Genomic DNA, 14,356 nt, shown 5'->3' on the forward strand with positions numbered 1-14,356 from the left:
TTAGAGAGGGAGAAGTACAGAGAAAGTGGAAAGAAACAAGGAGAATAGCAAAAAAGGAAAATAGGGAGACCAAAATTGTTTCGCGATACTGTTGTTGTTTTTTTGGTCAGAGTCACTTATACATTTTATTTATAATTTTAAGAATTGTTTAGGCATTAGGGAAATTTACTTCAGATGCTGTGGGCAGTGGCTTATGTGGAGTTATATAAGCTCTCCTTGTTGCAGAGAGCAGGGAGTCTCTAAGCCAATTCTGGCAGGAAATAGGGAGGAACAAGATTTGGATACCAAACCAAAAACAAAGACTGACGGAGACACACACACACACACACACACACACACACACACACACAGACGCACACACTCACACAGGCCCACACACCGCACACAAGGACTACAGATAAGACCATAATCACAATATAATTCATTCATCTGTGCTCTGTTGGTGAGCCATGAATCAATCAGATAGAAGGACAGCGTTCTAGCCGAGGCCAGACGTAGTGGGGCCTTGCAGGGGGGAACAAGGTTAACTCTGGAGGAGAGTCGATGTGAAATACACTGCAGCGCAAGGGAGGGAGGAGCCAGGAGCGCAACGCCATAACACAGCACAGCAGCTTTCAAGATAAAAGCGTCCGCACTACACCAAGGGAAGCACCAAACTCAAAAACACATGTAGGTCAACATCCAGGAACTTCCATCAAAATAATATTTGATGCCTGTGATGCTTGACTGGGTCGTAGGATAGAACCACAACTGGCGTCGTCAATATTGGTTCTTGTAGCTGGAATGCGTTTGTGTTGCCAATAGTTAAGGTTGGTCCTCTACAAGAAACCTCAGCCGTCGGGTCAAATATTAACTGAATAACTGTAGAGCTGATAAGACATATCCCCAGTCAGTAGGTTCATGTTTGGACTTTGACTGACAGCAAACAATTGCTTTTTCTGCGTGTGTGTGTGCGCGTTGTCTGCTCTAGCACCTGTGTGGCTGCATTGGCCTTGGTATAAACTTGACATTTTTGAAAATGTTACGCGAGCACATTGAAAACATAGGAAGACCATTGAAATGACAAACTGACCTATATGGTGGTGGCAAATACACACTTCAACTACAACCTTGATCACTCACTCTTTAAAACCTATCTGATAGACAAACACAGAAGTAGGCGGTATCGTGTCCTCAATCAACACCGCAGAGTCGAGAAAACACAATATGTGAGGATTTCTAGTAAGAGACTGATATAGTGTAGTATGGTCCCATTATCGAGCAGACATCGAGGCTATTGAATGGAGGCTAAACAAGGCTAACCTGAACCTCAACAGGGTTATGCCATTGAGCCAGCACATAGCTGGTAAAGTTCTGTTTTGAGTCGTTAGGAGCCCCACCAAGGTGAGGATCTCAGTCTGCCAAAGTGTGCCTGCATGAACACAAACGCCTCCGAGACATGGTCTCGGAGGCGTTTCACCAGAGTCCAGCTGGAACCGGGAGTCTACCTGGTGGGGGCCCTAATGATGTGAGTCTCCTGTGACTATTACATTTCTTATATAAGCAGAACCTACACTGCTCTGCTCTCCCTAGGTAAGAGAAGGAAGAGGTCAATTAAAGAGGATCTAATTAAATGGCACCTGCATGCATTTTTTATCACCAACGGTGTATAAGAGGGAAAACCAAATGTATCCCTACAAATTAAATGGATAATGGATAATGTTCGGTGACTGCTTTCAATTACGACGGACGTTATTGAATAAAAAGTTGTGCATATTGATCCATTCCAACAAATGTAATTGTCAGTAGGCTTGTAAGAGTATATGAGTACATAAGCAGGTTGCTGACTTCCGTCAGACACGCAGGCGACGTTCAACTCATCCTTGTTATGTGGACGCAAATTCACAAAGCAAGTGTTGCGTTCTCTTAGGAAACAGGAACCACAGCTGTAACTGGGCGAGTTTCTGTTTGTTTAGGTTGCAAGGCCACCCCTTCAGCCCGCCCCCCCACACCCACTCACACACACACCCACACGTGTAACATACCTGTTGAACACATAGATATCGTCTATGTTTCCGAAGAGGGCACAGACTTGCTCTGGGAGTATGGGAAGGTCTCCTGCGTCGATGATCTGAGCCAAATAATCCTGAAAGAAAAAAGTACAAAAGAATGCTTAGAAAAATCACACATTTTTTCAGTTAATGCACTCGATCGTCACATATTTAATTTCAAGTGCTTCCCACTAGAGGGTGCAGTTGCACAAAGAAAACACTGCTTCCTTGTACCTTGGGATATTTTCCATTACATCTAATGGACCACCCAATATTGGACATAACCTGTTAGAATTTATGGTGCGTACACTATTTAATAACTGGGGGTTTCTAGTGTGATTATTCTTTAATGGTTATCTTAAGACGATCGCACACTTATTTATATATTTATACTTTTCTTTGTTTTAAAGATATTTCGCCAGTGACCGTGGACTAGCCTAGACCCATTTATCCAGAATACTACGGTCAGGATAGCTCTTCCCGAAACCAGTACTCCCCAGGCAATCCATCCAAGAGCAGAAACTCAGAATAGAGGGCCGTGCCCGGATGTGGACGTTGACACTGCCTGCCGTCCAATCACACGCTGGTGTGCCCGACCAAACCGCTCAGACTAAGTACAGAGCGGGACAGACGCACGGGAGGCAAACACGCTGACAAACAAGCAAGTAAACAACCGTGTACACAAACCCTGTGCCCTCCTGGTAGGGGCGCTATAGACATTGTTCTTGAACGCATAGACACACACGCTGCAGACTAAGTAGGGTCACCCCTTCACACTGGACGCCTAAAGCGGGAGTCCAGTGTGAGCATTCCAGTGCAGTGAGGCCAATGCTGACGTGCGTCAGACAGGCTGTCTCCTGTATCCATGTAACACACACACACACACACACACAGACACACACACGCACACACAAAAGGAAGCGCAGCGTGTTGACGATCGGACCTTCCGGTGGCCAGACCATGAACTCCACTGAAGTTCATGGTTGGGTTCTGGTGTGGCCGTGGCCTGGTGTGAAACACGGCTCAAGTAACAAATAGCGAGATTCGAGTGACAGACAGACGAGGGCGGGACCAATCGGGATATGAGGAAGTGTCGCTTCCGAGAATGCAGGGAGCGGAGCGCGGCTTTGGGGTGTGTCCAGACCAGGTATTTGCCTTTGCCGAGGACGTGTGAGAGCAATCAAAGCGGAACAGCTGTCGCACCGTTACAGCGCACGTGTGTGGGCACGGGGGGGGGGAGCCGTGGCCCTGATACGGTGGCCCTCAAGGCACCGCTGGCGGGGATCCGCGGAGCCACACTTTACACGCCAATGTTGAGTAAAAGAGGGCACACACCCTTAAAAAAAAATGGCGTTAGTGGTGTGGGGTGTGCGCACGCTGGCCTGCGTGTGCACATCTGCCGGCGAGGGCCTTGTTAAAATTCCTGACACGAAAGAGAACAGTTTCTCTGAAACTGCGGAGTAAATGTGGCCGACATGGCATTCCCAGACAGCAGTTTAAAACTTTATTTTAAAAAGAGCTGCTCCCCTCGTCATCTGGGTTGCTTCTCCCGTTGGCGTTGGGGATAAAAATGTGTGTGTTGGCCGGGGGGGGGGGTGGTCCGAGGGTCCTGGCCCAGGAGGTGCAGCTCCTCTTGTTACCCATATGGAGTTAGCAGTCCTGGGAGAAGCTGTGAGTGTCTGTCAAGAGTGTGTGTTTCCTGAGTGGGAGTGTGAGTGTTCACTGTGTGTCTGACACACAGTGAACACTCACACTCAGGCACACCGACGCTCAGTCCCTCACAAGCAGAGAGAGGAGCGAGGAGCCTGCTAATAAACCAGGCCGGCGGTAGTGTGACAGGAGCAAAGAGGCCTTTGGGCTGGCTGGGGACCAGAGATGGTGTCAAGAGGTAGCATCACGTCGAGGGCATTTGACACCGACTCCAAGACAGAGACGTGAGCGGCGGTGTAGGCCTTCGTTCCCCTGAACCTCTCGGTCGTGCCAGACCTGCTTTCTGTCTACGCTTTGAGGTCCAAACATGAGCCGTTCCCCAGCCCAGACCACGGCCTGTGTTTGTCACGGCGCCGTAAATATTTACACGCAGATAACGTAAACCGCTCTTTGGCATACTTTTGAGTTATTTTCCGAATTATAGGCCCTTAATAGCTCTGCCGAGCTTAAGCCTGTCATCTTTTTATTTTCTGTGGCCAAATTCCAGACAGACAATCGCCCCGTGACAAAGAGCAGCAGACGCCGAGTCCTATGAGAAGACTGAGTGAAATCACAGACGCACACACACACACACACACACACACACACACTGCTAATATACCCCTGGATACGTAAAGCAGGCGGCGAAAGTCAACGCCATATAGAATTCCCTAGAATGTCAATGTATTAGGTTGCATTCCCTGCATGTATGCAAACCATCTGTCGGGTGCGCCACAAGTGGGTGTGGGCAGCATGGCCCCGCTCGCTCACCTCCACGATGCTGCGGAGGTCCCGCACATACATGCGTTCCGTCTCGATGATCTCCATGACGACGCGGTCCACGTAGGACAGCTCGGGGTTGGGCGCCATGGCGTCTGCGGCGACCGGCGACGATTGGCAGTAAGATGGCCCTCCAACTCCTCCTCCTCCTCCTCCTCTTCGACCGGAGGTCCTCTCTGCGTGGCAATTGTTCCTCTGGGAGCCCAGAACCACCGCCTCCCGCTGCTCAGCCCACTGGCCCCAGGGGGCCCCCCGGCACGGGCTCTGCCGCCTTCCCTGCACGCCGTTGCCCTGGCTGGGGCTCAGCCGGAGGTCCACGTCCTCCTCGCTGGGGCAGGGCGGGGGGGTGGAGGAGGAGGAGGAGGAAGGCTGGAGGGTGGCCGTGCTCCCGAAGAGGCTGAGGCCGTCCCGGGACGAGTCCGACGACAGGGTGGACACCAGGCTCAGGGGCCTCCGGCCGGGCCCCTCCCTGGGATCCCTGCAGAGGCGCGGGGGGCCGTACGGGTGGGCGTCCGCGCAGGGCGGAGGGTGTTCGCTGGCGGAGAGAGGCGAGCGCAGCTGAGCACATTCTGGAGAAGGAACACACACACACACACACACAATGTTATTTTACTTTTAAGAGTTATAGGTTTTACTTTTAAGAGTTAAAGAGGCTTAGATATTTATTTAGACATTTTGATTTTTAGATATACAGTATATAAATACACAGACATTTAATGAATGCTATTGGAAAAGTAGAGTTTGCACATGGGATGCACGTGCTGCAAGTGAAGCACATTTTCTATAAACACCATCAAATCAAAACCAGTTACATCCGGAGGCACTTGTCCTGGGTTGACCTCTGCAGTAATTTACCCTCAGAGACAGTGGAGCTCCCCCCCCCGCCCCCCAGTACCGAGGGCCTGGGGTCGGATAGGGAGGCACCTTGGCAGGTCTGGAGCCCTGCCGTAGCTGCTCCCGTGCCCCGGCTCTAGAGTGGTGATTTACTGTGAGAGGGTCTCGCTCTCAAATCATTACTGACGCGGCTCTAATTACCACACTAGCACTCTGGTGGAAAACTCTGCCATTTCCTTTTTTCTCCCTGCGCACTGCGCAGCGCTCACCTTGGAAAAACACAGGGTGGGGGGGAAACGCCGCACAGGAGGAGAGAAAAATGGGAAAAGGGAAACCGGGATCGCGAGTAGCCTGCTTTGTTTATATGTCTTTGCTTTTTTTTTTATTGGGCTACGTCTGAAATCAAGTGAAACTTAATCCATATTCAATTTCACATTCTTTCTTTGCCAGATGGGAGAATTTCCCTCGCAAATCTTCCTGTCCAAATACATGAAGTCACTGTGGTACGGGCAGGGCCCTCTCAGCGGCCACTGTGCAGCCGGCTCCGTTTCCTCAAATATTCGCCGGGCCAAAGGGGTCGAAGCCATTTCGCTAAAAGTCTGAAGAATAGGAGGCTTGTCGGTTCAGTTTGCCTGCAGGCTAATAAGCGCGGCCCCTCTGGAAGGGCCAGCCATTATGGAGAATCAAAAGCTTGGCAGGAGGACCGGGTCAGTAAGTAAGTCAATGTTGGCGAGCAGCGAACCCAAAGCCCGGTTCACTGCTCTATATAGGGTTAGCAGTCGACGTGATAGGAGCTGGAAAGCCAGAGAAGCCCCTGACAGCCATAGGATTACTGTGGAACAAAGCCCCCGGGTAATAACACAGGCCTGTGGTTGGAAAACCTACTGTGAAAAATGACGAGCAACGTCCACTCCTGTTCGGATTCTACCAATGATTTTTGTCGAACCTTGAGGCGGTTGGTGTAAACGGCGCTAGAAAATGTAATTGTTCATTTCATGTCTTTTTCCCCACACGACTGCGTTTAAAAAGATACTGAATACAGCTGTTGGCGAAATACGCATTCCATATTGCCTTTGACTCAGGAGAATGTTAATCACTGGAAAATAAAAGAAGGAAGAGCGTGGCCAAGCGTTTACTATGGTGAATCAAGCTGTAGTACGAACATAGACACACAGACATGGAACTTCCACAAATTTTCCATGAGTCAGTACTGAGCTAATGCCTCAGATCCTGGTTCATGCTGCTCGTCTTGGCCCACAATCCACAACAACAACAGTCCCTCTCTCTCCGTCTCATTCTCCCGCACTCTCCCCCTCTCCGTCTCTTTCTCCCTCCCTCTTTCCCTCACCCTCTCTCTCTCCCTCCGCGACACAGTTCCCATGCCCGCCTGACCAACCACTAGAAAAGAGAGAGACGCACCATAAATGACAGACGTTTGATGCCTTAAGAGACAGAGAGAGTCGTGTGTAAGCGATAGGGCCGCAACACTCCACAAATGGCCAGGAGTCACCGCGAGGGCACTCCCCTCCCTCTAAAGCCTCAGCCTTTACTTTTGGTTTGGATTTGAACGAACCCAGGCATCCGACCCTCCCTTCCTCCCTTCCCCTCTCCATGCCTCCCGTCTGAAAAAGCGCTGCGCTGCAGACGGAGCCAAGTCAACAGAGGCCAGAGAGGACCGGGAGGGGGGGCTGCCAGTCATGGCTCTTTATTTGTTTTTTTGCAAAGTCACAAATGACCACCACGTTGATTATGCTTCCATGACTGCACGGCTGTGCGTTGTAAGGCATGCAGCAAACATATCCGTTGATAATGCAAGGGTGATATTATCCTAGCCATCTTTGTTGTGTACTGGAAATGGGTTAACCTAAAAATCGTTAGTGCTTGACACTTGGTTTTATGAACATCCTTACTGCATCGACAACGATATATAATTTATCTTTCTTCTGGAAAATGTTCTTATTGCAAGTCGCTTTGGATAAAAGCGTCTGCTAAATGCCCTAAATGTAAATGTGAATGTTAATGTGATAGCAACTGCACCATCTTTTAATGGGTGGATGAATGTGTGTGTGAATGGATGAACGAGGAGGCCAAACCATATAGTGGCCAAACCGGTTTGGACATGAAATTGATCTTGAGGCTGTGTCACAGATATCCAAGTCAATGAAAGCGTGCGGTATTCAGGACAACAAACCCTCACGCGCTGCAGCGCGAGCAATTATTCTATTCCAAGAAACGGCCTCGTCTTATCCGCCGCCCCTTACTGCTGCAAGCACGGCACTTGACTACACAGGTTCCTGGCGATGGCCCACTTCACAGGACATGGACTTTACAGACACTGCATTGTCCCCAGTGGACACCACAAAATACAGGCTGGAAAAACACCACAGCCACCACCGGCAGAGATCCACTGAGAGGCTTTGTTGAAACGGCCACATGTGGAGGAATGCAAATAAGCGGGTGAACAAATTAGATGTAGATATACTCGGCGCTGGCCAGGCCTTGGTGAGGCAGGGCCAAAGCTTTGCTTCTGCTCGGGAACAGGGAGTGTGTGTGTGATGCTGGCCGCAGCTCTTGGAAGGGATGTGACTTTTGAGGAAGTAAAATCGACCTGTGGTAAGAGACTGACAGAGACTCTTGCCTCTGTCTGATACTCTTTCCCATTAATGTCCAACCTGTGTGAACCTTATTTTGCCTGCACTTCCTCTTTTGAGTCATCAACTTCGTGGTGGCTTCCTGTCGCCCTGGAAGGAGGAAGTGCACTGCACACCACAACGTTTCAAGTTGGGGAATTAACGTGTGTCTCCTCGTCCCACTTGTTGAATTTATTTATCCTGTGAGCTTCATCTACAATAACAGGTCAACGGTTCACTAGGAGATAGGTCTTCACAGCCTTCCCACTATTGGCAAAACCGTAGGTTGCAATATCATCAATAGTGTATTCCTGCGTGAAATTATTTCACTCTTGCATTTAAAATAACAAAAGAAATTGTTTACAACCTGTTAATAGTTCCTCAGCGACAGCTACAACTAAAACTACAACGAAAACTACTGTTATTTACAATTGTGAATTACAAGATGATAACACATGTCATTAGAGCAGTGACGGATAGGGGAACAGCTGATGCACACACTGCAGAAGTGAGCCCTCCAACTTGGAGACAGAACATGTGCAGGCAAGTGTCTACAGACACATAGAAAGGATCGTGAGGTGTGGAAAAAGTGGATGCGTCAGACATGGTAGCAGAGAAAGTGAGAGAGAAAAAGAGTATCAAAGGATTAGATACAAGATATACAGAGACGGTAACTATTTAGGCTATGTGTGCGTGTTTCTTTATGTTGATTTTAGGAGCATTTGGAATTAGACATATCTAAACAAGAAGCAGTTTAATGCTCAGCCGAATTCCAAACGTAACCGTTCAATAGAATTGCTTGACGTTTAAAGACAATGAGTCTCAAAACTGGATTCAATAATTAATAATTATATTCCATCATGTGATTCTGTCCCATGGTTAATTATTCAAACTAACGGGAAAAAATAGAATCAGCAGTTTTTGTAAATGTATTTAATAGTTCACTCCCCCAAAGTAACCATTAACCAGGGGCAAGTATAGTATTTGAACTTGCTAGATTTTCCCGAAAAATCCTTTAGTTAACCATACAGACCCCCAGCAAGTTGTGCTACAGGGCCGTTTGAGACGGCTTTAGAGTTGCCTGGGGCATAGCATGACTGCTCAGTAAGTTTACACCAGCAGAAAGGTCTGATGTGGCTTACGTATGAACCGAGGAACAGTTGTTACCGAACACCAAATGGTGGGGGAAAGCATCGTTGGCATTCCACAGAAGTGATCAACCCCCAAGTTGTAATTCTGTGAATTCCTGTTAATCCTCGGTTAACATTTCCAGACAAACATGTGCTAATGGCCGCACGCATGACCACACTGTCTTTTGTCATAAATTAGTAACTTTAACCTGAACTCTTGCTGGGTGTGAGCAAGGAGAACGCAAATGTATGGCTCATTTAATCCCTGCATTTAAGGCTTAGAAATAATCAGACGCGTCAAACCAAAACCGATTTTCAATATTTTCGATGGAGCCAATCGCTCCATCACCTCAGGTGATAAACAGAGCAGGGGTTCACCACTTGTTTCAAGCAGACGAGAAAGGTAATATGCAGGGGGCCTTAATGACTAATGAGTCTCGAACCAGTGTCGAGTCTACCGCCGTCCGCGTCAGACGCAGCTTATCAGACAAGCTGACAATGGAGGCAATTCATAAACCTGCACCCAGTGACATCATCGTGGCTGTGGGCCCGCCACGCGTGGCCTAATAAGGTAGTGTCTGAGGCCCAGAATAGAGCGTCTGAGGTTGAATAGTTCGGCACCTGCATATTAGTTACATGCCGCTGTAGCTCTTCGGGATACAAACCCGTGGTGATCGTTATCCACCCACGTGAGAGAGACCACAAAGAACCCCATTTAGAGATCAGCAACACTATCACTTGATCGCACCGAAACGTGTCCAACCTGAAAGAAACGACGACACAGTCTACCTTTCTGATCCGCTTAGGATCATCTACACTGAGGACCCAAGCATGGTCTCCTCAGAACTGTTTTTGTTAGTGACCTCTTTTATCTGTTGACAGGGATCTTTGCATTTTTGTATACAGGACATTTTCCAATACTTATTCTATTACCATATTCTATTCAAGTACCACATCTGATACGACTGGTGCTAGTATTGATGCAGTAATAATCTCATTTTTAGGAACATTCTGTTACCAGTGTCATATCAAAGGTGCCAAACATACAGCCGTTGTTATCAGAACCTTGGTTCGTGATGTTCTATGGATTACAACAGATCTGAATCACTTCCTGTGAGAGCTATTATTTTCTTTTCTCCAGGAAATAATTCACCATCGATTGCAACACCCAATGATGTTGCAACCTGCATTTCTTTCTCTTACTGAGTCATACTTGAGCATATTAATCTGCAGTGACACCAGTGTACAAGAATTTTAAGGAAAATATCAATCCTATAATTTCAAGCATGGCTGAGACAGGACAACACAAAATGGACACCAGATGAAAACATGCACTATAGTAGTGGCCCTACATTGCGTGACGTCATACTTTCCTAATTTAGATACGTGCGAGACCACAACAGCTCGACACAAACAAGGTAATAACAACCTTAGTTTAAAGATGACCGGTTTGAAAATTGCCACACATAAACTGCATTGTTACTCCTGAAATAATGAACATACTCCGAGATCCAGACATTTTCTCATAACTCCTTGACGCCACTCATTTACGACTGCGGAGGTCGTGCAAGTTTCACTATGGAGCAAGAGTGAGGAATTTGAGTTGCAGTCAACCTTGTGCGATCCCAACACTTTTACGGTGTAGCTCTACAGTCTAGTGTGTATCCTTGTGCGTTCTGTGTTCACAAACCCCCGGAACACGGCCGTTTTAAGCCCATGTCTGACAATAACAAATAAACAACGAGGACGGCCACCAAATACACGCGACACATCGAAAAATAACCTTAGCCACACAGGGCACAGTCGTTTTTCTATCCAAATCAGACAGCTAGGGCGCTGTCAAGCATCATCATGCAAACACAGATGCAAAGCGTGCCCGGACCCAGAGTTCAGTCAACAATAGGAAGTCGGGAGTCCTCTTGCTCTACCGCCGAATCATGACTCGTACGTTCCGCAGCAAAACAAGCCTGCGCCTGCTACGTGCGTCACTGTTCACTGACCTGCCCGGTCTGCTGACTCATGTCACACAGTGATACAGCTTGCTCTGTATCATGTATGAAAGATCAAGAAGAGAGATGCACCATGTGAAATTCCAGTGTGTGATGGTCAAGTTGGGTAAAAGTACATGAACTGTACTGAACTACATTCATGACAGAAACAGGCCTGAGACTTTCAGCGGTTAGGCTACAGATTAACCAGGCTTGTAACATCAAGGCGGTGGACGTCCTTGGTAGAATTACAAAACTGAATAATATTGCCCAATGTCAACGCTTAGATGTCAGTGACATGCTTGACCCTAGATATACTCGTTCTTCCCAAATACACAAATGGTTCTCTAAAACGGTATTATACAGGAGCAATGGTCTATTCAGCAGAATGTACAACTTCTCTATTAAAAACATACTCCCAGTCCCTGCCCTTCCAGACCAAACCATAGTCACCAGGACTCGTTCAAGACTCGTCCATTATGTACTTCACTGTACAGGAAGGGAGACGCTGGGACGTTTGCTGTGGACTTGAAAAACAACACATCCTTGGCAGCCCTTAAAAGCGTGTCTGGAGCCGGAACAACCTGGGATCTAATTGGCAGATTACGGTCCAATTTGCCGACATTGACATTCCTTCACATACTTCACACTAGTTCAGAGGGAGGCCCCCGTTTAAAAACCGCCAGGGAGCTGGTGTCCCCCAGCGTTCCTCTGGGAGAACGAGGAGGGAAGCCCCCCACCCCCCCGGTACATCTCCTCCCCCACAGTCTTGAGGACTGAGCTCTTTTTTTAGGAACGAGGAAGGGGGGGTTCGTGGGGGGGTTGTTGCTGGTGTTGGTGGAGTTACTCCTCCCAACAGTGAATGGCTCCCCCATAGGAGGGCAGGACACATATTAACAAAGGTACCTCAAAAGGACTATGCCCCAGGCCCTTACAAAACCATTACCAAACAGCCAGATCCAGGGGCCCGGGGAGAATACGCCAGCACAGAGCGGGGCTTGGTTTTACACACACACACACACACACACACACACACACACACACACACACACACACACACACACACACACACACACACACACACACACACACACACACACACACACACACACACACACGTTGCCCATCCCTCTGATCCTTTCTAGCCTTGTCAATAATTAGCCTGAAGGTTGGTAAATAAAGTCCACTGGACGACCAGTGCGGAGTATAAACACAACCCCAACCTGCATTCCAAACTGACACGCAAGGTCAAAGCATGGTTGGGAAATGTTAAGGGAATTCAACGGTCCAAGGGTGAGACGTGCGTGCGCTTGGCAGCATCCACTAATGCTGAGCTTCAAATAACAACCTTGCTAGCAGACAACGCCGTTCACATTTTAAGAAAGTTCATTTTAATTAACTTTCAACGTTATTTACAATGAGCGTAGGAAATAATGTGCTTATTGATTGCAAAAGTAGCGGGAAAAAGGCTTATCCAAGAAAGCACCTAATCGCTCCATGATATCCTTTCACCAGGCCACCATTTCCACCATGAAAACATTGAGGCGTGTCTCCCGACGTATCGAAACGATACAACCGCACAAAAGCTATAGATGTAATCCGCTCAACCTCTTCAGTCTCTCCCGAGAGGTTCTCTAAAGGAGCCGGCAGTGCGTGTTGACCTCAGTGCATTGGCATGCGATGATCCACTTAGGAAGCGCCTACACTCAGCAGCCCCTCAACCTCCTTTCCTCACACCGGGGCAAGACCCCCGCCGGCGCACAAGGAACCCAGTCCCTTCACCACAGCGCTCATCTCCTCTGGACAACCCACACAAAGCCAAGAACTGACCGATAGCGATCCCTCCGTTACACTGATGCCTGTTGGTTGTCATTTGCAAGTAAGATAGAGAATAATAAATTGCTAGTTATTGGAAGCAAGAAGTTTGACAACACAAGTAGGAAATGTGGCCAGCAATTTTCCAGTCTGCTGCTGCCTCGGTGTGGGGAAGACACAAATCTGGTTTGAACTCTTCTTCTAATCCTTGATCCAACACCACATAAAACACTGGTTTGACAACAAATATGTTTGGAGTAATGAATGGTTTACCTACCACACACACACACACACACACACACACACACACACACACACGCACACACACACACCTGGGCCCATGGAGGTGCGACTCCCTGGTAAACTTTACCACCAGGCTGACAGTCCACAGCCAGGCTACGTCATTCTGTTAGCACCTCCCTGTGGAGTCAACCCTGTTGGGTGGGCACTAGGGACGCAGCTGTGTGTGTGTGGGGGGGGGGGGGGGGGGGACTCTCCAGTCAGGTCACTCTCAGACGTTTGTCCGCGGGCAGTGTCCTCCTTTACACGGTGGGGGGGGGGGGGTCTTCAGTGTGTGTGCTGTTCAGCATTTCGGTCCATCGGTTGACCTAGTCAAGCTTCTCCTCATCCCTCATGTTTGTACTTCTAATGCTCAGCAATCACGGCTCACATTGTAACCGCACTGGAAAGATTGTATTCTCCAAGGAATAGTTAAAGAGCAACCAAACATCAATGTTAAAACTTAAGGTGAATAATGTTGTCCTTTATGGTTGTCCCGGTATGTGACATGAGGGTGGGAAAACTCTGCTCTACTGCGGCATTGTGCATAGTGTTCTCATGGCGCCACTATGCAAATATAATGGATACCTGGAGAAAACCCATTAACCCAGTGTTCTGCATTATGCAACCGATAAAGGTTTATGGATTTAAATGAGCCACGGAGAGGTCTTTTAAACGGTATGGCCAAAAAAGAGGGCCTGTAACTAATGCGGTTAATTCACTGGAAGAGTTGTATAGGAGGAATGCCATTGTAGGGCGGCAGTAAAATGATTTACTTTGAAATTAAATGGTTTTGTGGAGGGAGAAACGGAGTCGGGGCATGACAATGTGGTGAGATACAGTGGGACCCCCGGCTATGGAGCCACCACATCACAACAGTGGGGGGGGGGCGGTCTTAAAAAAACTAAAATCATCTACCGTTACGGGAATAACTGGACACCCCAACAGCGGAGCGGAAAGAAAAGCCTCAATGGGCAGGTTTCAGGGTTAGACGGTCATTTATAGCGTCAGAGATAACCCCGCAGAACGGGAGGTGCTTGGGAGTCCGGCAGTGATGGAGGCCCCAGGCGGTTAGGCCCGTAATGGAGTTCCAGTCTACAGGGCTCAGAGGGGACACTGCCAGGTTCACCCAGCCCTGCCATGCCTCATCTGCATCCATAGCCCAGCGCCCTGGTGTGGAA

The 14,356-nt window shown here is 48.3% G+C and overlaps 1 protein-coding gene across 1 annotated transcript in view; it reads right to left on the reverse strand.

Moving 5' to 3' along the window:
• LOC307086817 (pleckstrin homology domain-containing family G member 3-like) overlaps positions 1 to 14,356 on the reverse strand; it is a 33,348-nt gene that overhangs the window by 11,107 nt on the left and 7,885 nt on the right. The window contains exons 3-4 of the mRNA XM_079752154.1: positions 4,491 to 5,068; positions 2,025 to 2,125 (exon numbers count right to left, since the gene is read on the reverse strand). Of these exons, the coding sequence (XP_079608280.1) occupies positions 2,025 to 2,125; positions 4,491 to 5,068 (679 nt within the window). The remainder of the gene's footprint in view (positions 1 to 2,024; positions 2,126 to 4,490; positions 5,069 to 14,356) is intronic.

Source organism: Pollachius pollachius (assembly GCF_949987615.1).
Source record: "Pollachius pollachius genome assembly, chromosome: 15".
Classification (NCBI taxonomy): Eukaryota; Metazoa; Chordata; class Actinopteri; order Gadiformes; family Gadidae; genus Pollachius; species Pollachius pollachius.